Below are 24,241 nucleotides of genomic sequence, written 5' to 3' on the forward strand. Positions count from 1 at the left end.
ATTCATCATAAGGTAAGTAAGAGCTATTTTGTAAATGAGACATTTAGCAGTGTAAAACAACAGCTTTTCAAATTTGTCAAGATAGGCATTGCTTATATTGGATCCAATGTGTTTTGTTCACACTGGATCCAATGTATTTTGTACTGGCTTTGTGAATGACTACTTTTATATCTTGCCACATGCTAGGTCTTATCAGCTCTCTTTATGCACAGTGAGAAATTATAACTGGTAAGACATTTTTGTCTCCACTAAAAGTTACAGGCTAGTATAAATGGTTGGAAATGGTAAAGATGGGGAAAAATGCCCTTGGATGACTGTATGGGGGAGGGGATAGTATATAAGGATGTCTTTGAGAATAAGTAGGATTTTGAATTGCAAGTATATGGAAATGGTATACATCTGTTTAAAATGCATATTCATTTTTTTAAAAAACAACAGATTTTTCTAAGGCTGCTTTCCTATGCACACTTACCTGGTTGTAAGCCCTATTGAACAGCAAGACATTTTTCTGAGTAAATGTGCAAAGAACTGAACTTTTCTGTTACAACCCTATGCACATTTACCTGGGAGTAAGTTCTATTGATCATAGTAGGACCTATGTCTGAATAATCATATAGAGGATTGGGCTGCTTATGACTAATCTGCAGTTCTAATGACACTTAGGGACAAACTACATATTAAGTTGGAGCTTCATGTTTAACACTTTGTGGAGGGTTTCCCAGTAAAAGCAGCCACAAAAATGTAAGTTTTCCTTTCCATATTTGCTAACAGTTTTTTGGGGAGGGGGTCTAAATTGGGGCAATGGCATACAGAAAAAGGACCCTATGCCTGTGTCACTGGCCCAGTCCCAACCACCCCCTATTTCTAGTAAAGGAAGATTACTTTGGGACTTTCAGGCACAGAGTTCTTTTTTAATGTAGTTTGTCCCTAACTTGAAAGCAAATAACAGTGATCATAATGGGACTAACAAGGCAATCGAAATCCCCTTTGCATCAGTCTGGGTTGAGGTATCCCTCTGTCTGGCCCTGCTGATGACCATCTGCAAAATGACATCAGCATCTCTTCATCTGTGTGGACCTCCCACTTCTGCCTGCTGAATATGCCAGTGGCTGGGAGGGCTGCCGGTGAAAGTCCTGAAGGGGGCATTAAGAGGGCAGGGAGGAGCTGAGCCAGTTTGGGTATCCCAAGCTGGACAGTGGCAATGCTAAGGGGAGGCAAGGGCAGCAAGTGCACCCCCAAACAATGAGCTTGCTCCCTACCTATTATATTTCACCCACCTGGAAATATTGCCCCTTCTGTGCCCCCCCACAAATATTTTTTCTGGTGCTGTTGCTGCAGCCAGACCCACTGCCCTCGGGTGTTAGCATCATGCCTGATTGTTGTACTAGCCCTTCCTTCCTTCCTTCCTTCCTTCCTTCCTTCCTTCCTTCCTTCCTTCCTTCCTTCCTTCCTTCCTTCCTTCAAGGTAAGAACCCCTCCCTCAATTCTTAGAATTTGTCAATGGCCCTGAAAGTTGCCAAAAATCTCCTCCCCAGTTTTTGTTGGGGACAAAGGGGTCCCATGTAAGTAGGAGCTAATATATGGCCCAGCTTTACTCTGATCCAGCAAGACAAACTTTCAGGCACAAGCAGAATTCTGTGCACTTGCTACATTGTTACAACTTTGCCCTGGCTGGATTCCTGCATCCAACAATTGGGACTGAACATGAGGTTCTCAATGATGGATTAGGAACCAGGCGCATAGCTCCACACAGCTGCTGTTTCCCTCACTACTGAACTTCCCTAGAGGGGGAAGCCTTACTTAGGAAAAAAGGGGAGGGTGGTAAGTGGCAGGAATTGATGTGTGGAGCCTCTCTCCCTCTCCCCAAGATCCCGAGGCTCTCCCACAGCCCCAGAATTCCTTGCAGGAAGTTGCACTCTGGTGGGAAACATACTTTATTCATCAGTTTCTGCTGATGGGAGTGCCCTCTATCACTGCCACCCACTTTTCCCAAAGTAAGGCTTTGTTCCCCTTGAGATAGGAGGGGAACAGTGAAGGGGATCAGGAACTAAATCAGAGCTCCACTCTCCTCAAAAATTCCTTCAGGGGTTTTTAGTTGCTCATTAGAATATTCAAAATCCCTCAATCTAATTCATTTTCAGAGAAAGGGAAAGTTTTGGGTCAGGGAAGAGAGCGGTCATGGATGCCGAGGTAAAGTGTGAGCCCCAGTTCATGTGAGCCAGGTCAACTGGTGGTGGGAGGCAGGAGAAGTTCCCAGCTCTCAACTAGGGACCACTTTTTTCAAGATTGCATGGATGGATTATAGTGGTGCAATTGGAGAAATTGCACTGGGGTCCATGCCTGCAAGTGCCCCAGGTTCTGAGCTTTCATTTTTTACAAAAAAATCTCTAGCCCTACTGGAAGGAATGTTATATAGCAAAATATGGAGGCAACCTTCTAACTGACTTCTGTAAGATGAACCAGCCTGGCTGCTCCCATCTTTCTGTGTTTTTAGTCAATGCATGAAGTCAGAGCTGTGGTCAATGAGTGAATTGTTTGGACACCCTGAGGAATCCCTGAAGTTCTAAAGGGATGCTGTTTCCCCCTCCATTCTGTGCACTTTTCTTTTCTGCTTTTGTCTCATTTTCTAGTCCTTGCCCTTCCTTTCTTTCTAGCAACCAGGATTTATCTTTCCTGTGGTGGGTTTGTCTGAGATCAGGTACTCCCTAGAAGTTTTTTCTGCAAATACTACTACATAAGAAGTGTGAGTGGATGTTAAACACCCCACACAAGTACACACTCTGGCAAATGCAAAATGTGAACACTTTGCAAAGAGGCTTAAGTATGTCTCCTGCTGTGCAAGTGGTAAAGTCTAGCTGTATATGTCTACACAGAAGTAGTTTTCTTTGTGTATAATGGGGCTTACTCTAAGATAAATGGGCACAGGATTGCAAAATCAAATAATACTTTTAAGACAATGAAATTATTATAAATAAAACAAAACATATAGCATTTAAAAATCCTGTTATCTCAATGGTTGGTGCTCACATTTCTCAAACACTTGCTTCCAATAGTCAGCTACCCTTAGAGAAAAGTGTCTTCAGGTATGAAGCATGATGAAGTCAGGTGGCTGTTGGGTGGCTGTTACCAATGTGCATTTTTTGTTGTAAAGCTTACAAGAAAAACCATTCCCTTTATGTATGAATGGAATAGAAATGTAAACAAACAAATTAAGTTTGGTCCCCAGAGAGACAAGGAGCCCCAGGCTGAATGGCCCTATTTGTTTCTCAAGTCCATGGGAGAGATGTGATCACATGTTTAACTGTTGATTTTTTTTTTGCGGCACAGAACCGGTTAAGTTAAATTCCTTGACCGTAGCTAGGGTCAGAATGCACTGTTAGAAGCAAATGTTAATTTCTAGAACTGCGTCCATTTTTGTTCTTATTTTCTCCTCTAAGTCATTTGTAAGTCATCAAGTAAGCAGAGAATCTCAAATATATTCTTCATCAGGAGAATGTGGTGGGTGAAGTTTAGAAATCCTGCTACTGATGGCTGAACAACTCTATGACAGACACTTGATACAGCAACTTCTTAAAATGAAACACACAATTGAAATAAAAAGGGGAACTTTGACACACATGGGGAAATACTCCAGCTATCCAGAGCTTGCAGCCAGACTCATGAACATTGTCTTTATTTAGAGTCACAGTTGCTGATAAAATTACCTAGAAATTCCAGCAAGAAGCAAAATAGGGAAAGAGAGTTGCTTCCTACAAATGAAGTCAAAGGGCTTTGGGGAGAAAACCTTTTTAAAAGACTTATTTTTTGCAGAAAGCATTTCATTGTTTATCCTGTAGCAGCAATATGAATGTTAGATATATTTCACAGAAGATCAGTCTTCTTGAGCTATATAATTGAATTTAACTTTTGTTTTCTTTTACTTCTTTTTGTTTCAAATAAATGAAATGATTTAAAAAAAGAACCCTTCATATCCCTATCAGGTTTTGCAAGGGAATGCAGAGTCGGTCCCATCCCTCGCATCCAGTTCAGATGCCTGACTTTTGAATGTTTCTGAAAGCAAGCATGTTGGTGAACACCTTTATTTTATTGTCCATTCTGATATATGGTGAGTAGGCAAGCGTTCTGTCATCTTTGCCCTTGCAGTCACATCTTAGGTCTCTTTAATTAGTTTGTGTCAGAGGTATGGAAAGGTTGTGGTTCATGACAACTGTTTTTCTATTGATAGTGAGGCATACAGGTATGTGGGGAAAAATGGCTCCACCTTTGGCACTCCTGTATTTTCTGCCTGTTTTTAACAATAAAAACAATCAACCATACCTTCAACAACAAATCTTTCCTTGGTCCAATATGGCTAGTAACTTGTCATTTCTATGGCCACTCTACAGTTTCACTCTCTTTGAAGCCAGTCTCAGATATGTTTGATATATTTTCAGCTTAAAATATATATATTTCAAAATACAAAAACCAAACAACAAAAAGCAACATAAAAATAAATATATAATATAATTATTGACAGAATGTAATACATTTAACATATTTTCCTCTTTATGTATAGGTAAGCATAAGTGTTAGATCCACTGGGCACTTGGAAGTTTTCTGTTCATAATATTACTGTTTGTACTTAGCCTCTTTTCCATAGTATGAGGAAAGGCTCAAATATTTTAGCTTTATCTTCTTTGACTTTTGAAAATACATTTGTTAGGTGTTTCAAGGAAACTATTTTTTACACCAGGGACAATCCAGACGTTTCCCACTAAGCAGGATATGCCAGAAATACTGTAATGGGATTAGGAATTGAGCTAGATGGCCTCGAAGTCAGCTCCTAAGTTTGTTGTTATATTCCTTCAAGTCAATTACGACTTATGGCGACCCTATGAATCAGTGACCTCCAATAGCATCTGCTGTGAACCATCCTGTTCAGATCTTGTAAGTTCAGGTCTGTGGCTTTCTTTATGGAATTAATCCATCTCTTGTTTGGTCTTCCTCTTTTTCTACTCCCTTCTGTTTTCCCTAGCAATATTGTCTTTTCTAGTGAATCATGTCTTCTCATTATGTGTCCAAAGTATGATAACTTCAGTTTCATCATTTTAGCTTCTAGTGATAGTTCTGGTTTAATTTGTTCTAACACCCAATTATTTGTCTTTTTTGCAGTCCATGGTATGTGCAAAGCTCTCCTTCAACACCACATTTCAAATGAGTTGATTTTTCTCTTATCCGCTTTTTTCACTGTCCAACTTTCACATCCATACATAGAGATCGGAAATACCATGGTCTGAATGATCCTGACTTTAGTGTCCAGTGATACATCTTTACATTTGAGGACTTTTTCTAGTTCTCTCACAGCTGCCCTCCCCGGTCCTAGCCTTCTTCTGATTTCTTGACTATTGTCTCCATTTTGGTTAATGACTGTGTCAAGGTATTGATAATCCTTGACAAGTTCAATGTCCTCGTTGTCAACTTTGAAGTTACATAAATCTTCTGTTGTCATTTCTTTAGTCTTCTTGATGTTCAGCTGTAGTCCTGCTTTTGTGCTTTCCTCTTTAACTTTCATCAGCATTCGTTTAAAATCATTACTGGTTTCTTCTAGTAGTATGGTATCGTCTGCATATCTTAAATTATTGATATTTCTCCGTCCAATTTTCACACCTCCTTCATCTTGGTCCAACCTCACTTTCCATATGATATGTTCTGTGTATAGATTAAACAGGTAGGGTGATAAAATACACCTGACTCACACCCTTTCTGATTGGGAACCAATCAGTTTCTCCATATTCTGTCCTTACAGCAGCCTCTTGTGCACAGTATAGGTTGTGCATCAGGACAATGGATGCTGTGGCACCCCCATTTCTTTTAAAGCATTCCATAGTTTTTCATGATCTACACAATCAAAGGCTTTGCTGTAATCTATAAAGCACAGGGTGATTTCCTTCTGAAATTCCTTGGTCTATTTTGTGATCCAACATGTGTTTGTGATATGATCTCTGGTGCCTCTTCCCTTTCTAAATCCATCTTGGACGTCTAGCATTTCTCGATCTATATATGGCAAGAGCCTTTGTTGTAGAATCTTGAGCATTACTTTACTTGCATGGGATATTAAGACAATACAGCTCCTAAGTAATATAGGTAAATTCTGGTCAATAGAAGGACTGCTTCAGAAGTCAGTTCTGCCCAACAGGTCTGGCTTTGTCAGGTAGTAAGTCAAGTACAGGCAATTTGTTGCCATAGGAACTAAGTGTTGGAGGCCATTCTGAAAGGATAATATTCTGTTCCATGGGCACTTGAACCTCACAGGGGAAGCAAGTAGTGTCCAGTCAAATCAAGGGTAGTCAAGGTAGAGAAAGTCAAGTCACAGCATGCAAAACCAGATTAAGCTCAATCAAAAGCTCTCATACACAGTGAGCAGGTAAAAACAGGACCTTGGATAGCTCTGAGTGATCCTTTCTGGCTGAAGCTATCTCCTAGTAAGATTGCTGTACAAAGATATTATCCCAGCAGGAAATTAAACTTAATACATAGACTGGCAAGGCTTGTAGTGTGGTTGGCTCCACCTTCCTGAGAAACTGGGTTGTTAAAGGGCTTTAACCTGATTTTGCAGTCTTTGACTTCTGCGGGTTGGGGAGATGGAGGTACTATAAGGAAGAGTGAGTCCAGGGATTTTATTTATTTATTTATTTTATTTATTTAATTCAATTTTTATACCGCCCATAGCAAAGCTCTCTGGGTGGTGTACAACAATAAAAATATAAATTTACATTTCAATTTTAAAACCACATAATCATCAAATCAACAATTAAACAAACAGATGAAACATGTAACTGACATATACAACAATAATACAGATACTACAATACTAAAATATTAAAAATATTAAAAATATTAAAATGCCTGGGCAAAGAGGAAGGTTTTCACCTGGTGCCGAAAGGATAGTAAAGTAGGCGCCAGGCGTACCTCGTCAGAAAGGGTGTTCCATAGTTCGGGGGCCACTACCGAGAAGGCCCTCTTTCTTGTAGTCGCCTTCCGGGCGTCTTTCTGAGTAGACACCCAGAGGAGGGCCTCTGATGTTGAGCGTAGTGCACGGGTGGGTTCATATTGGGATGGTGGCAGGACTGTGACCAGGCAATCCCAAAATATGGTACCAATGATTTTCTACCCGAATCTCATTCCCTATTGTGTGCTGCAAGGGCTAGGGGCCATTTAGTAATCAGTTCTTAGCTTTCTTCCACATTTCTTCTCTAGGGATGATGTCATTCAACTGTCTGTGGGGAATGAACCTACAGTTGGGGTCAGACTAAGATTTGACAAAAAACAGCTGTAGGATTTTGTGGGAGCTCTGCAGCAGCTGGGTTTTCCCAATAAACTGAATGGGGATTAGTATCTATCAGTGTGTTAAAGCTGTGAATGTCCACCTGTGCTCAACCTGCATGTATGTGTAAATAAACTATATGTCACAAAGCACAGTCAGTCTTCAGCAGCCTAAAACAGAACCTGGATATATGCTTGAGTTATCACTGCACAGAGAATTGGGGTGCATGTAAAAGTATGTTTCTTCTTATGGAAAGAATACACCCTTTCCCCAAATTATTAAACATTAAAGTCTGTCTATAATGAAATATCAATATTACCAAAACTTTGTTGAGATTCTAGTTCCTTGTTCAGATAGTGTAGGAACTGTAAGATAAATTCCTATTTAATAAGCAAAGCATACAATTCATTGCAACCCCGAGTCCACTCCTACTTGTCCTGTCTATTCCACAAAATTTGGCTGGAAGTAATGGCAAAGTGCCTACATTTGACATCCAGAACTTTAGCAGCATATTGCTTGCAAAGATCCATGGGAGATAGCGTTCCCATTGATCTTAATAGGGTCATCATGATCCATGGGAACTTCATCTCACATGGATCATTAAGCCTGGTACTGTGAGCATGTGTACAGCATCCCACATGCAAAGATCCATGAAAAATATAGCCCCCATGGTTCCTAATGGCTCTGCTAAGATCCATGGGTCTCCCAAGAAACCTTAGGCATGGCCCCTGGTATTACAGAAGCAGAGGTCTAACAGAGGCCCACAGTGAGGCCCCTGTAACCATAGTGACCTGGCAAGTTGGGCTGGGAAAGTGACAGGTGGCTTTGTCAAGGAGGACTGTTGCCAGAGCAAGTCCAGTTAGGCTCAAACTTTGGAAGGGGTTTGGCTCAGTTTGTAATGGGCTTTTCAAGCTGAGAAAATTTGTTTATGAATCACAGTACCTCCAGTGGGGTGACTAACCTTGTTTGAGCTGAGGACCCCATGGTCAACCCTTCCTGTGTCAAAGTGCCGCCCTGGGCTCCTGCTGGGAGGAAGGGCAGGATATAAATCAAATAAATAAATAAATAAATAAGTGGGCATGACTGACATGTACAAATGGCTATGGTGAATTTTTTTTAAAATGACACATGCCCATGGGTTAGCCATCCCTGCTCTAGATGAACTAAAGTAACTTGAAAAATAAACAAATATGCCTTTAGCTCACAGCACTACAGATTACTAAACTGTATTTTATTCATTGGGGGGCACTGCCACATCCAGAGGCCTTCCATGCATTCCTACTGGGGTGGAAGATACAGGGTGTGTGGAAGGCAAATTGCTTTGCCAATGGATTCTGGTTTGGCTCTCCACTACTCCTGGAATGCCCCATTTAGAAACATTTCAGTGACTACTATCACTGGGGTTTCCACTGGTGGCATTTGCACCCATCCATTAGATAGCTAGAAGGGGCAGCTCCACGCTGGCAGAATGGTGCTGTCATCACTCCACAGGCAAAGGCTGGAAGAGGCTGGCAGGGATGGGTGGAGGAACACCTCTGTCTAGTCCAGCGTTTCCCAACTAGTGGGCCACCAGATGTTGTTGGACCACAATTCCCATCTTTCCTGACCATTGGCAATGCTGGCTGAGACTGATGGGCGTTGTGGTCCAACAACATCTGGTGGCCCACTAGTTGGGAAAGGCTGGTCTAGTCCAAACCAATCCCAGCCTGGTGCAAAAGGGGCTTGGATTACACCCTTAGTTCACTGCATGTGTGGTAAGAGAAAATAACACTATATGTCTTACTGCTTGAATAATGTGCTGATCGCTTCCCTCCCTTCTTAAAAATAGTTTCAGGAACATTATATGGGCCAAGGCTGCTGATAAGTCATGATGGAGGATCAGTGACAATCAAATGCTACTATAAAACTACCACAGCCAATAGACATGGCAGAAAATATTGGTGCAAGGAATCATACACCCCTAGATCTTGCCAGACTATCATTTCAACTAACCGTTTCACCCACCAAGACTATGAAGGAAGAGTGTCAATGCATGATAGCCCTCAAAATGGGATTTTGCAAGTGGTGATGACACAGCTGGTGAAGACAGACTCCAGTAATTACAGATGCGGCATTGGCAATACAAATAATGGTTTATATGCTGGAGTGAATCTAACCATTTGGGAAGGTAAGACAACTGGGTAAATCTGAACAACTTTCTTCAAAAGATTAGTAAAGCTAACTGAAGGGCTGCTTTAACAATTTGATTGCAATGGAATTTTGTTAAAGTATTTTTATTTAAGAAGTAAGTTAACATAAAGTACATTTATTTAAAACTCTACATTTCATTATTTGAGCATATATTATCATGATAACCATATACTTTTAGCTACACTTGGCAGATGCATGTCATGTTCAATAGTATATTCCATAAATTTCCACCAGGTGGTATTAAAGGACTGCAGATTAGTTCTTCCATTTAGAAGATGTGAATTATATGTCATTTTTTCTAAGACTGTCATATTCCAAATATTGTAAACCAGGCCAAAGTATCCAGCCCATCCAAGTTCTTCCACCTCTGGAAGGCGTTATTATTTGTCTTGCCACCATTAATAACATTGAAATTAATTCTTTAAATATTAAGTCCAAATTAGGTCCCTTGTATAATGACAATCAAAATAAACTCAGTGTTAATTCCACATTCTCTCCAGTAATATTAATAAAATTTGGTGTACATGTTTCCAAAATCTGTTTACTTTTGGACATGATGACCAGAGATGAAGGTATGTTCCTATGGTCATACAGCCTTGCCAACACATATGTGCATTTGATGATGATATGCGTGACACTTTTGCAGGTGTTCTATACCACCTATGAAATGTTTTTAGATTGCAATGGAAAAGTTAAGCATGTGGGACTAAAAATACTTATATTTAGTAGTATTGTTTCCAAGTTTTACTATATATATATACAGTATATTGAGGACATAAAACATAAAGCTTGATTTTAGTCAGTTTTTTTCTTCAAGTTGAAAATAATTTGGTCCTTATGAAGAACCAGTGAGTTTCCCACAGTAGAGTGTTTTCTATAATTCCCTCAAATTTAGATGGGAAATATTAATAACAAGTATTCATGGGGGTTAAAAAATAAATTGGCTTCAACAGGGGGATTTCCTATCTATCTTCCCCACTACAGCTCCTTTGAGTCCCCAAAAATCCACTCCTGAGAGTTGGGAGACCCTCAGAAATGAAATGGGGAGCAGAAAGGTTGCAGCATTTGGGGCTTTTTAGTTTAGAGAAAAGGCGAGTTAGAGGCGACATGATGGAAGTATATAAAGTTATGCATGGCATGGAGAAAGTGGATAGAGAAAAGTTTTTCTCCCTCTCTCATAACACTAGAACTCATGGACATCCAATGAAGCTGAATATTGGAAGATTCAGGTCAGACAAAAGAAAATACTTCTTCACACAGCACATAGTTAAACTATGGAATGCGCTTCCACAAGATGCAGTGATGTCCACCAACTTGGATGGCTTTAAAATATTATACAAATTCATGGATAATAAAGCTATCAATGGCTACTAGCCATTATGGCTATGCTCTGCCTCCATAATTGGAGGCAGTTATGCTTCCGAATACCAATTGGTGGAAACCACAGGAGAGGAGAGTGCTCTTGCACTCAGGTCCTGCGTGTGGGCTTTCCATAGGCATCTGGTCAGCCACTGTGAAAACAGGATGCTGAATTAGATGGGCCATTGGCCTGATCCATCAGGCTCTTATGTTCTTATGATTTACCACTAGAGTGGGAACTTGGCAGGGTCATCCCTGAATTTCTGCTGTGCAGCAAGGTGAAGCTGCCTGTTTCATTTGGGAAAGTGAGGGGGGATAGATGAGCTTTTCCCAACCTGGTGCTCTCCAGGATTTTTGAACTACAACTCCCATAATCCTTTATCACTGGCAATGTTGACTGGGGCTGACTGGGTGGCCCCAAACTGGGGAAAGCAGGAATAATGGAAGGGAGGATCTGGTATCTGAATCACAAGACTTTTTGAGAGTGTTGGTCCTAGGTGTGTACTTGCGATTTGGGGTCTGCGTCAGACAGCAAAATGTCTTGGGATGGCATTGGAGAAACTATGTGCCCCTACTTGTATGAGCTGTAATGTATTCCACTCATGATAGGGTTACTTTGGATCCAATCCACAAAAACAGTCTGAGTATCACTTGGTTGTTTCATTGGTAACATATTTTTTTAGGTAGGGGAACCGGAAGAGAGAACAAAGGGAGGAAGGGCAAAATATATCTTCCTTTTCCCCAGTGTTTGTATTGTAGATGATGGAGTAGTTCATGCACTACTTCAGCAGATTCACTCAGAAGTAAGTTTGCATTGTTCAGAGGAAAGTAAGTATTCTTAGCACTGCAGCCTCAGGTATTTCAAAAACAATGGTGATGCATTCCTTCACTTTCTTTGGAAGACTTAAAAGAGGTGGGGTTTTGGGGGGCATGGAGGGGATCATCTCTAGGACTGAAGTCCCCAAAGTGCTGCTTGTGGTCACCATATGACTCTTAGACACCTCCTTGGCACCTGCTAAGGCCTCTGGCCCCTCTCAAATTAAAGCTATACATATATATGAAGCACAGGCATCCAGACACCCCACCCTCTTACCTCCCTTTCCCCAGAATGCTTTTGGGCTTTGGGGGGCTTTGCTTGATTTTATTTGTTTATGGTTTGGTGTGTATTCTACCTTTGCTGGCTTTTTTTGCTCATTTATTTGGGAAGATTGTCTGTTTTTTTTCTGGTTTGGTTGTTTGTTGGGGGTGTTTTGCCTACTGTTTCTTTTGTTTGGGGGTGTTTTGCCTGTTTCTGGCTGTGTGTAGGTGTTCTGCATTTTTTGGGGGGTATCTGAGCATCTTCAGTTTTTATTTTGAGAAATGGGTATTTTGTGGTGTCCACAACAGTTTCTTGGATTTCCAACAGCATCTGGAAGGCCACCAGTTAGCCACCTTGAGCTCTAAAAACAAAAACAAAAACACTATTAAAATGATTTCAGGGTTAGGGCCCCGTATTCTGGTTTGGGAAAGAAACAAAAAAAGTATTTGGGTAAAATTTTATGATAAGAAGTTGGTTCAAAAGACTTTCCGGCCGAAATCTGGGGTTGTGATCAGTCAGTTTCCAATTCTGGTTTTGTCTCACTTTTCACCATTAACTTTAAAAAAGCACGGCTCTTTAAATTCTCTGATATTTGTCCTCCCATGTGAAGCCATTAGTTATAGATGGAGTTTTTCATTTAAAAATACTTGTTAAAAGGACAAATAATCTGTGTGAAAAATGTAGAGGAAAACAAGGCTGTCAATAAACAGCTGGAACTGTTAGTGATAAGGACTAATCCCCCTTTTGCAAGCATTTGGATTGTTTCATAGGAGTCTATTTACATTTTTGTGCCTTGCTTGCTTGTTACACCATCATCATCATCATCATCTAAATTTCTATCCCACCCTTCTTCCCAAAGGAACCCAGGATGGCAAAAAACAAAGTAGCAAATAATAATAATAAAATTAAATATTTAAAATAATTAAAAACATTGGCTTCCATTTTGTTTCCGAGCCCAATTCAAAGTGCTGGTTTTGACCTTTAAAGCCCTAAATGGCCTTGGACCAGTGTACTTAAGGGACCACTTACATCCATATGTTCCTAGCCTGGATTTAAGATCATCTACCTCTCGTCTCCTCTGCGTACCTGGAATGAAAGAAGTTAGATTGACAGGCACACGGGAAAGAGCCTTTCAATTGTGGTTCCCCGACTTTGGAATTCCCTGCCCCAAGAAGCCCGCTTTGCTCCCTCCCTGATGGTCTTCCGGAAACTTGTAAAAACTATTTTGTTCCAGAGAGCCTTTGGTTGGGACTGACGGGTCAGCCTGACACTGTTTTAAGGTTTTTATCTTTTATTTTTATCTTTTAAGTTCTTTTATTCTCACTTTATTATATGTGTATGCACATATATACATGTATGTATGTTTGTATGTGTATGCATAATGTATTTTATGTATGTATGTGCATAATGCATTTTATGTATTTTAATTGTATTTTATGCATTTTAATTTACTGTAATGTTTTGTGTTTTTATTGTGTATTTTATTATATATGTGTGCGATTTTATTGTTGCCGCCCTGAGTGCCCTATTGTAGGGTAGAAGGGTGGGATAGAAATATTTTAAATAAACAAACAAATAAATAAATCTAAATACATTTGAGAACAGTCACATACCCTCACAGCCATTAATTTCAAGGTTGCCAGGAACAGAATCTTTCAGCCATCAGATTCCAGGATGGATAGGAATGTTTTTAAATTCTCCCTAAATGTTATTAATGAGCGAGACAGATGCACCAGAGAGGGCATTCAACAAATGAGTAACAGCTACCCCATCGTGGCTCTCTGCCAACTGGGCAGCACCCAACAGAAGCACCACCAACAGGGCCTCTCCTGTTGGATTGTAGGACCTAATCTTGATACTGGAAGAGATGCCCTTGGTTTCTTCTCTTTCTCAAATAAATAAATACTTTTTAACATTTTCATACGAATGCCCTCTTGAGTGTAACAAGTGGTGATGAATCTTTAAAAAAATGATAAAAATAAAAAGAAATTGTAATAAATGTTCTGATCTACTTTCTCCAAAAGGTCCAAATCTGCCTGTATCACCTGAAATTTTTTGGGGTAAATTGGGAGGCTCAGTGATGATCCAATGTCCATCTGAAACTGCTGGCATAAATGGGACGAAATTCTTTTGCAAGATGAGAAGATCTGGCTGTTCTCCCATACTAGAGACTAGCATGAATGGGATAAAACAGCAGGAAGGAAGAATTATTTTTACTGCTGGAGATAGCTCAGAAACTTTCAAAGTCTTCATAAACGAACTGAGAAGAGAAGATAAGGGGATGTATAAATGTGGAACAGGAACACTTGATAACAATGCGAGCTCAAGAACCATACAACTGGAAATTACAGAAGGTAAGCAGAAAAAGAAAATAACAGAATCACTCATGAAAAGAATTTGCACAAGAGCAGGCAAGAAAGTCAAGGCAACAAGGAAAATATGTTTCCTCCTTGTACTCACCATGCTTCCTGGTTCCATGGAGTTGGCTCTAACGTCCTATTAACCTTCTTCATTCCTTGTCCACCTGTTAGCTTAAAGATCCTTTAGGGGAAATTTGCCTTCTGAAGATGAGCCCCTTCCAGTGAACCTTACCTGAGGCTAATGCACCCTCTTCTTATGATCCCCTAATCTGGGATGAGAGAATCCTCTTTACATCTTCAATAATCCTGGGGCATAGGCTTGGCCTCAGGAGATGCAGAATACCAATTCTCCCCTCCTTGTTAGCCCCAACCCAAAGACATATAAGCAGCAGGAAATTTATTTTTCAAAGTTGCTTTCTTTCCATCTGTCTTCTAGGCCAAGCTGGCTGAGGGCTTGCTCCTGCTGTGAAAGAAAAGTCACAGTATGATCCGGTTTGTGATACAAAAAATCTGCTATAAAATCAAGCTGACCACAAAAGAGTATGCTGACAGAACCACATACACAGTTTTGTCAAAATGCCTGCTCAAGTATTACTTCTAAAAATAATTACCAAATTCCCTTTCTTCTGGAAATCACCTGCCTGAAGGGATCGTTAAATGCAAAGGTTCATTCCTTGCCAAAACATTTAACTTTCCCTTATCTTAATAACTCATTTGAAAGTCAGAAGTGATAAACTTTCCAAGTCTCAACACTTTCATTTTATAAGGAACCACAGTTGGAGAATCTCTTTAGCATATTAAGTGAAGTCCAGCTTCAAAGGAAGTACTCTATATGACCATAGACATTTTGTTAACCTTGGTGAAGGATAAATTAATACCTTAAACAGGTTCAGTCCATAGAAGCAAATTTATCCAGTAACTCCTTTAAAAATGGAGGCTTGTGCCAATAATAATAATAATAATAATAAAATTGTTTTATTTTTCATTTTTGAGGACCTTTTGTTCATCTGAAGATATGAGACAACTCTCTTAGGAAGCTTATATGATTTATAAACATGTCAGCATAATTATGCATAACATTCTACATAAAGGCATTTCTTTTTTGTCAGTCCTCTGAGGAATAGGAGTAACCTGTATTTTGGAATGCTGTAAGTGGAATGAATTTGCATAGATAAATTTAAGTTAGGATTCAGAGAATTTAGAACATGTTTTATGGATTCTTTTATGTAATCTAATTTACTGTAACCTGCCCTGGGACCACTGGTGAAGGGCAGGATATAAATTCTAGAAATCAATTGATTGATCAATCAATCAAACAACGTACAGCTTGTAGAAAAGCTCTATTTTCTCCTGCTATTTTGGTTTTTTGAGTTGCTTGATCTCTTTGATATTTCCTATTTGTCTCTGTATTGTCAATAAACATACTTGCCAGTTGTCAGCAGGCAAATGTCCTCCAATGCACTTGAGAGGAGTAGATTAATTATGAGAGTGTAAGACAGGCCATATGGGACACACAGAAAGGTACAGCCAGTGGGGTTGAGGAGAGACAGCCGGAGGTTGCTGATGCTGCTCTCCGCATCTGCTGCCTGAGACAGTTGTTTCATTCTGCCTAATTATATGTCTGGCCTGGCTAGGTGAAACCGCTGGCAGCTGTTGCATAGTGATTAAGGGGTGGTGGATATCATTCTTAGCTGTCAATGCTAGGTGGAATACGATAGAGCTGCGGCATCCAGCCCCATACAACTGTGCAATTGCTGAATGGATAGCTTCCCTGGCACTGATGCACGCTGCTGGCATCAGAAAGGCCAACTATCCATTCACCAGCTGTGCAGCACCATGCATGGTGCTGGCTGCAGAGCCTCCATTTACACTGCAGCCTCCTGGTATCAAAAGGGTAGGAAGATCCCAGCCTCTATATTGCCATGTGGCAACCTCCTTCATTTTCATCTAGCAAAGCCCGTTACTAGCCATTGCTCTTCTGACAGCTCTCTGTGAATTCCAGTTAATAGCATTGGGATGCAATGCAAGGCTTGAAATTGTCCAAAATGCGTAGAGGTATTCATTTTGATGTAAAACAGGGGCAGCTAACCTGCAGCTCTCCAGATGTTGTTGAATTACAGCTCTGATTATCAGGTCTGACAGTTGTAGCTCAGCAACATCTGTAGGGCTGCAGGTTAGCCAACCATGATGTAGAAACATTCAAGAGCATCTTAATTTTCACTGAGCCCCAATTAGAACATCTTTTTTTTTTAACAGAATCTGTTTTCTCCAATATCTTAAGTGATGCAAAAGCCATATATGAACTACCAACAATCAGTACATCCGGGGACAGATATATGACATCTACAAATGTGACATCTACAAATGAAATGTACAATGAAAGGTAAAGTTTGTAGAGAGTTTTCTAGCTTAAGCATGTTCTCGCACTCAGTGTCATCCAGCCGTTTGTCTGAAATCTAAGTTTTAAAAATTTCATCCCACTAGTCCTCAAAATAGGCATCAGCACTTTCAGAGGTTGTTCTATGAGGACAGTTTAGCAGCTGATGTCCAGGAAAAAAGAATGAGAAACTGGGTCAAACAGCATTTCAGGGAATTATTATTATGATAATAATATGTTTACAGCATTCAAGTGCTGCATTCTAGGAGCCAAATGTGCAAACAGGAAAAAACAACACTGTTATGCATTCTTGCCATTTATATGCCAATTTCGCAAAAGTGCCAGTCAAACACCTGGAAAAGAAATGTTCAAGAAGTGTTTTGTGTTGCAAGAAATAAGGATGAGCCAGCAGGTGGCACTTCTTTCTCTCACTGGTGCTGAGGTTTATTATATTGCTGGAAATCTATATTTAAAGCAAATAACCAAATCCAAGGTCCAACCAAATCCAACCAAATTAGAGACAATCAATCCTATCCCAACTATGGATGCAAATATGGTCATCAGATCAATGATCTGATGAGTGTAGAGGGAGGAGTTTCATCCTTTTCAGAGCACTAGACTAATTTTTGTCTGAAAGGTGGGGAAGGGAGTGACAACACCCTTCCTCAGCTGATCTCAGGAGGTGGTTTCTGTGTTTGTGTGTGCGCGTGCGCACATGTGCTATATGTGTTGTGTCCATTCCGTTTGCATGTCCTGTATGTGTGTGTGGTTTTTGTGTGTCAGGTGGCCACACCCACTTTTTGCTACACCCTCTGCTAGAATGCAGTCTCCAAAGGGTTGGCCAAGAGTAAATATGACCCTGTTGTAAAGGGTCCTTTGCCCCAAGAACTGAAGGTCACAAGGATCTTAAGAATGTCTCTATTGACCATCCAGTAAGCCCCACTCTCATGCTGAGTTTGGGGATCTTGCAATCAAGATATCCGCTCTGCATGGCTTTATCAAAAGTAGTGTAACTGGCCACTAACAGAAACTTATGGTTTCTGTAGTGTAGAGACCTTGCCTAAATCCCCACACTCCTTTCTCCTCGTTCTTGAGTAAAGTGACTGACCCAAAGGACCCCCCTTGTTGCCCTTCTATCCAACTGGTAGCTACCCAGTTTTTGCTGCCTTTACTTTCTCCATCTGTTTCTCAGCTGCCTTTACTTTCTCTCTTCTCTCTGTATCCAGTCTTCCCCATCTCCTTGTCTCCCTCTGTCTCCCTCTTCTCCTGGGCTGCTCCACTTATCTTCCTCTGCCACTTTTCTTTCCTTCCTCCTCCTTTTTCTCCATAGTTTTCCTCTTTGTAATGACAACGAAGGTTTATGTAACTTCAAAGTTGACAACGAGGACATTGAACTTGTCAAGGATTATCAATACCTTGGCACAGTCATTAACCAAAATGGAGACAATAGTCAAGATATCAGAAGAAGGCTAGGACTGGGGAGGGCAGCTATGAGAGAACTAGAAAAGGTCATCAAATGCAAAGATGTATCATTGAACACTAAAGTCAGGATCATTCAGACCATGGTATTCCCGATCTGTATGTATGGATGTGAAAGTTGGACAGTGAAAAAAGTGGATAAGAGAAAAATCAACTCATTTGAAATGTGGTGTTGGAGGAGAGCTTTCATGGACTGCAAAAAAGACAAATAATTGGGTGTTAGAACAAATTAAACCAGAACTATCACTAGAAGTTAAAATCATGAAACTGAAGTTATCATACTTTGGACACATAATGAGAGGACATAATTCACTAGAAAAGAAAATAATGCTGGGAAAACAGAAGGGAGTAGAAAAAGAGGAAGGCCAAACAAGAGATGGATTGATCCCATAAAGGAAGCCACAGACCTGAACTTACGAGATTTGAACAGGGTGGTTTATAACAGATGCTATTGGAGGTCACTGATTCATAGAGTCGCCATAAGTCAAAATTGACCTGAAGGCACATAACAACAAATGTGCTTCTCCTGGTTCCTGCATTGGCACTGAAAGAGACTAATGCATGACAGGCAGCCACCAGCCACCAGGGAAGTGAACGATTACATGTGATGACCAGCAAAAACCCTTTTGGACCTTTATACTATGTCTATTTTCAGATTTTCTAAAACTGAACTAAATCCACTTCCAATTGTGATACCAGTTCTTGTTGTACTTCTTGTTCTTGCTGCCATTGTTTCAACTATGATTCTTAAGATAAGGAAGCGAAAGAAGGATGGTAAGTTGAAACCATCAATGCTCTTCCTCCCTGTTGTACATTTGGTTCTTGTTGGAGCAGGAGCGATGTGGCACAGGACATCCCTTGCCCCCAGTATTTCCACTATTTTCAGTAAAGATGGTTGGCCAGAACTTGCTGGTCTAATCCATGTCTGATTTAAGTTGGAGCATTTGTTTCTGCATCCATTAAATCAATTAACATGAATCACAAGAACACTTTGCTATAAATAAAAAAAATCAGACAAATGCAGCACTGAAATACTAACAGCAGAATCCTATGCTTCCTTATTCAGATGTAAGTCCCACTGAGTTCAGTGTATCTTACTCCCAGTTACAACCTCAATACCCAAAGCCTAATTCCTCCCAGATACAGTAGAGCCCCGCTTTCCGGCATTCCGCTGATGCGGCGGCTTTCAATTAGGGGAAATTCCCCATTTTAAAGCCGATTTTGCAGTTTTTCGGCATTTCGCAGCATTTTTGCGTGACGCAACCCATTATAGTCAATGGGTTCCGCTTTACGGCTATTTCTGCTTTACAGCGGGGGCCTGGTCCCTAACCCACCGTATAAGCGGGGCCCTACTGTATATAGAAAAGCAGCAGAAGACCAAGAACATATATCCTGAAGGGCTGGCAGAATAAAATCTTAAATTTAGAAAAATGAGGAGCGAGAACTAGCAACATGGGCCTTATTGAGGAGAGAGTTCCATAGCTGGGGCACCACCACCAAAAGAGGCAGTGCTTCTTGTGTGCCCCAACCTCACCTCAGCCAGAGAAGGCACCTGGAGCAGGTCCTCAGCAGGAGATCTCAATGCCTAATAATGTTGGCAAGGTAGAATGCATTCTCTAAGGTACCCTGATCCCAAGCTATGTGGGGCTTTAAATATCAACAGCAGTACCTTGAATTTAGCCTGGGAACAAATTGGCAGTTCTCTCAGTACTGGCACAATGTGATCTATATAGTTAATTATTATGCAGCTGCACATTGGACCAAATGATTTTTCCAAACTGTCTGCAAGGGCAGCCCCACACAAAGCTCTATACAATAGTCTAATCTGGAAGTTACCAAGCCGTATATGATAGCTGCAAGGCCTCCCTTTTCCAGATGGAAAATCAATGGAAGCTGAAAAAAGGAATACCTGGACAGCTATCTAGGAGCAGTACTGGCTCTAAGACTGTTCTCCCAATCTGCATACATGGTTCTTAGATGGAATGTGATCCCATTTAGAAAGGGCAAATGACCCCCCCACACACACACGCACACACACTCTGGTTTATCAGGTCTCCTATCTTCAGCAACTAGTGTGCCTTATCTGGAGATGGCCTAAGTTGTCCATGATGTTTGCCTCTATAGAGAGGTAGTAAGCCATTTTGACTTTGGTTCATTGTTAAATATCAGAAGCAACAGTGCAACATGATGGGGGAGGGGCAGGGCAGCAGCAGAGCCCTCCTGGTAGTGTTGGCACTAGTGCTGTGTTCACTAGGATGGAGATGGGGTAAAGTATTGCTTTTAATGTTATGCAGAACATGATTTATTTATGTATGAATAGTGTTTTACTCAGTGGCTTTTCTGGGACTACTTTCACCCAAATCTAGCAGAACTGTATGGTATCTTGAAAAGGCCATTTGTTTTGAAACTAGTGGCATGTTCCCACAGCCACAGAAGTAAAAAAGCAATCATTTTGCCAAGTGGTCAATGGATGAGAATGTAATTATCTTTTTTTAAAAAATAATAAAAAAGCCTCAAGTGACATTCCTGCAAGAAATCCTGAAGGAGAAATACGACTGACTGGCCAAAAGCGTTCAGAGGAGCATCCCAGGGAGGAGCACATAGGATCAGCAAGTGAACAGGAATCTGCTTTATACACTGACAAAGGTATGGGTTCTTTCAGCCTCTGCTACTGAAATCCTTCATTTAGTTTACATCAATAATATTAACTTCCTTCTCAAAATGTTGCCCACAATGCATTGCATTTATAGCCCTAATGGGCTGTTCATCCATTTTGCATGCAAACAAATCTGTGAGGGGGAATGATGGAGCACTTGCCAAGCCCCCTCCATCCAGCACATGACCTTTATTTTGTTCAGCCCTCCATGAGTTTGAAGGTGAAGGTTTAAAGCAGAGAGCCTCCCTTCCTCTGTTCATGGAGGCTGCTCCCCATGTGATTTAGAACCTTGCAAAATCACAATTTAGTAATTCTGATGCTTGCTGTCATCTATATCAAGACCCCATTTCCAAGGTCTTTTGCAATAATGGCATTCTGGAATACTCCCTGGATGACTGATTTTTTTTAAAAAAAGAAAGATGTGAACAGGAAGCCTTATTTTGTTTAACTGAATTATATGGCACACTTCTTTGGCATCTGCTGTTAATTTAAAGCTACTGCTATTCAGGCAGGCCTATGGGGTCTCTGGGGATGGGTCAGTTTCTAATGTTGTTTAATGCTGTTTAATTTTAATTATTATATTTTTGGTTATATTGTATTTTATCATGATATTGTACGTCACCTAGAGTGGCCGTTTACTCGGCCAGATAGGCGACTCAAAAATAAATTTTTATTATTATTTTATTATTATTATGGAGCATTATAATACTATTAAAGCTTAATAGCTAGGGAAGTTTTCCATGTTTAAGGCTTGAGTCAGTGTATATTTATCACATGGAAAGTGTATGAAATGGGATTATGGGCTATTTCCAAAGATGCAGCTCTGTGCACAATGGACTTTCCTCTTCCTTTCTTGTCCAGCCCCATGTGGTGCCCTCAAAATCAGCTCTGGAAGATTGGGGGACCCTCTGGAACAGATGTGGGGGGTGTAGGGGGAAGAGAGAAAACAGAATCTACGTTGCACCAGTGTAACCCCACTGATGCAGCATTGGATGCAACCCCAAATATTTAGAACCTGGAATGTCAAAAAATAACAAAAATAAGTGGGGGTTTTATTTGTTTTGTGGGGAAGAGTTGGTGATGGTCAAACCTTCCTGTTTTCAGTCATGTTCCAGTATTTTAAAGACAGGGACACAAATGTAACTCCAAATCATTGAGATTATATATCACATCACCTAATTTTCCTCTCTTTTTTTAGTAGAGGTCCCAGTTGCACCTGACTATTGCTTGCTTGGCCATATTCCAAATCCTGAAGACTTGAGAGAAACTGACTGACTGCCTTTCACATTGTTTGCATACGCTTAATAGAGAATTTTCATATATATATAAGTTCTGTTTGTTTCAAAACTCTCTCTCTCTCTCTTCATTCTGTGGCTGACAGGCAGCCTTTCTTATCACATTTCCCCCTCCTGATATTGTAGCACCTCAGTCATTAAATTAAATTAAATCAGAAATGCCATATGAGGCAGATTTATCTTTAAAATATCAACCAGGATCCACACAACTGCAAAACGAATAGTTCTGTGTGCACTCAAGGGGTTTTTGGATTTATATGTGTGTTGAGCAGTAGCTTTTAGAAATTAAGGGAAGTTTCAAAAGCAGTTTGTGATATGGAACGAGGGCCTGCTTAAGGAAAAAAAGTTGTAAAACATATACTAGTCTTGTGCAACCTCTTGATTGCACCTCAAATCACTCTCTGGATCCTTGCCTTTGTGGTCTAGCTTAGTCATAGTTCACCTATTATTTTTGCATCCAGTAAGATGGTCACAAAATTATTTGGTTATATCAACTTTATGTGGTGACTATATTGCTAAAATGCAAATGGTGAGAGCTGGTGTTGAAGGCCTGTGGCTCAGTGGTAGAGCACATGTTTTGCATGCAAAAGGTGCCACTTCCAGTCCCTGGCATCTCCAGAGACGACTGGGAGAGACTCCTTGTCTAAAACCCTGGATGTTACTGAGCTAGATGGACCAATGGTCTGAATCAGTATAAGGCAGCTCCCCATGTTCCTATGTGGATAAAACTAGTGAAGATGGATTTCCTGCGAGATGGCGACCAAATACCAGCTCTTAGCATATGAAATGAATTTGGTGAAATCGCGTTGTGATAACTTTGATACATCTAAAAGTAACATATGAATTGGGCCTTAAATGGCATGGACTAGCATGTTTTTAGGATGTCAACATTTTATACACATTTTAAAATATTTGAATATTTAAAAGGCAAATTGCAGAATCAAAGAGGTCACAAATACATCAACCTTCTTTTTCCCTCCTCAGGCAAGTGTTCTCTAAAATTGCTGAGAAGACTATTACAAACTGTTCAGAGGGCTGTAACAATTTCACATGTACTTATTCTTTCTCTGTAATAAATAAGGGCACAATCCAACTTGCATTTATGGTGGGCTGAGGGGAATTGGATGTGGAGGATCTCCAGCTGAGCTGGCTGGGTCCTGGCTCAGCCAGGCTACGTCAGTGTAGGTCCCTCAGTCTGGTTCAGCTGGGACTTACGCCGGCTCAGCCGAGACTGATGCCAGTGAAGCCGGCGTAAGTCCCCAAAAAGGGACATGTCAAGTGAGGGGACTTAAACCATATCCAATATCATATTTGGAGTGCTTCTGCAGGTCCCAATCCAGGCAAAGTTATTCCAGGAAAAAGATTGGTCTAGGAATATAATTGCAATAGAAGTCAATGGATAGGGCATACTCCCCAGTAGGGGTATTTGGGACAGCGGGCTTTTACTTTCTTGTCCCTGCACACAGCTCTGGCTGAACCTGTGTTCAACCAGCCCAGAGGTTCCTGAATGGCAACTGGGTACTGCACAACTTTACAATGGCTTCTCTTGCTCCAGCACAACTTACGCTGGCTTCCCCTGAGTTGAATTGCTCTGCCTGACAGTAACTCAGAATAATGTTATTACGTTGTTGCTCTTGCTGTAATGAGGGGGTTTTTTTGCTTTTGATTTTTGTTAAACCAGTGCTGGGATTGGTTTTGGATGCTATTGTTCTTTGTTTATATTTTAGATTTTTAAAGCTTTTTTTCTTCTAATGTTTATGTATCTGTTGTGATGAAAAGGCAGGGTAAGACATACTGCAAATAAATAATCTAAAGCGCTCCTTCATCCAGTGAAGGAAGACTCCTTCCAAATCATGTTTTCCCCCTCTTCTCATATACATCACATCAAGAATCTGGGTTGGAAAAAAGAGAATATTCATTGCTCATATGTACATTGCTCATATGTACCAATATGTTTCCGGGCCAGATTCAAAGTGTTGGTTCTTACCTATAAAGCCCTTAACGGCATCGGACCGCAATACCTGGCGGAACGCCTCTCCCGCTATGTACCTACCCGGTCGCTGCACTCGATGTCGAAGGCCCTTCTCTGTGTCCCAACACATAGGGAGGCACGGAGAACGATGACTAGAGCTAGGGCCTTCTCA

The 24,241-nt window shown here is 40.7% G+C and overlaps 1 protein-coding gene across 1 annotated transcript; it reads left to right on the forward strand.

The window, feature by feature from the left end:
• Positions 1-4,025: 4,025 nt before the first annotated feature.
• On the forward strand, positions 4,026-22,392 carry LOC133386659 (polymeric immunoglobulin receptor-like). Its single transcript, XM_061630356.1, has 7 exons — positions 4,026-4,105; positions 9,132-9,470; positions 13,955-14,284; positions 16,547-16,673; positions 18,802-18,920; positions 20,658-20,792; positions 22,004-22,392. Exons 1-7 carry the CDS (start codon positions 4,045-4,047, stop codon positions 22,075-22,077), a joined length of 1,185 nt encoding a protein of 394 aa, XP_061486340.1. The 5' UTR covers positions 4,026-4,044; the 3' UTR covers positions 22,078-22,392.
• The last annotated feature ends 1,849 nt before the right edge of the window (positions 22,393-24,241 follow it).

This window comes from Rhineura floridana, chromosome 6, assembly GCF_030035675.1.
Source record: "Rhineura floridana isolate rRhiFlo1 chromosome 6, rRhiFlo1.hap2, whole genome shotgun sequence".
NCBI lineage: Eukaryota > Metazoa > Chordata > Lepidosauria > Squamata > Rhineuridae > Rhineura > Rhineura floridana.

Coding starts and splice junctions, on each gene's coding strand:
- LOC133386659 (XM_061630356.1), top strand. CDS start 4,045: ATGTTTCTGAAAGCAAGCATGTTGGTGAACACCTTTATTTTATTGTCC. Junction 16,674..18,801: donor AATGAAATGTACAATGAAAG/GTAAAGTTTGTA, acceptor GTCTATTTTCAG/ATTTTCTAAAACTGAACTAA. Junction 20,793..22,003: donor TGCTTTATACACTGACAAAG/GTATGGGTTCTT, acceptor TTTTTTTAGTAG/AGGTCCCAGTTGCACCTGAC.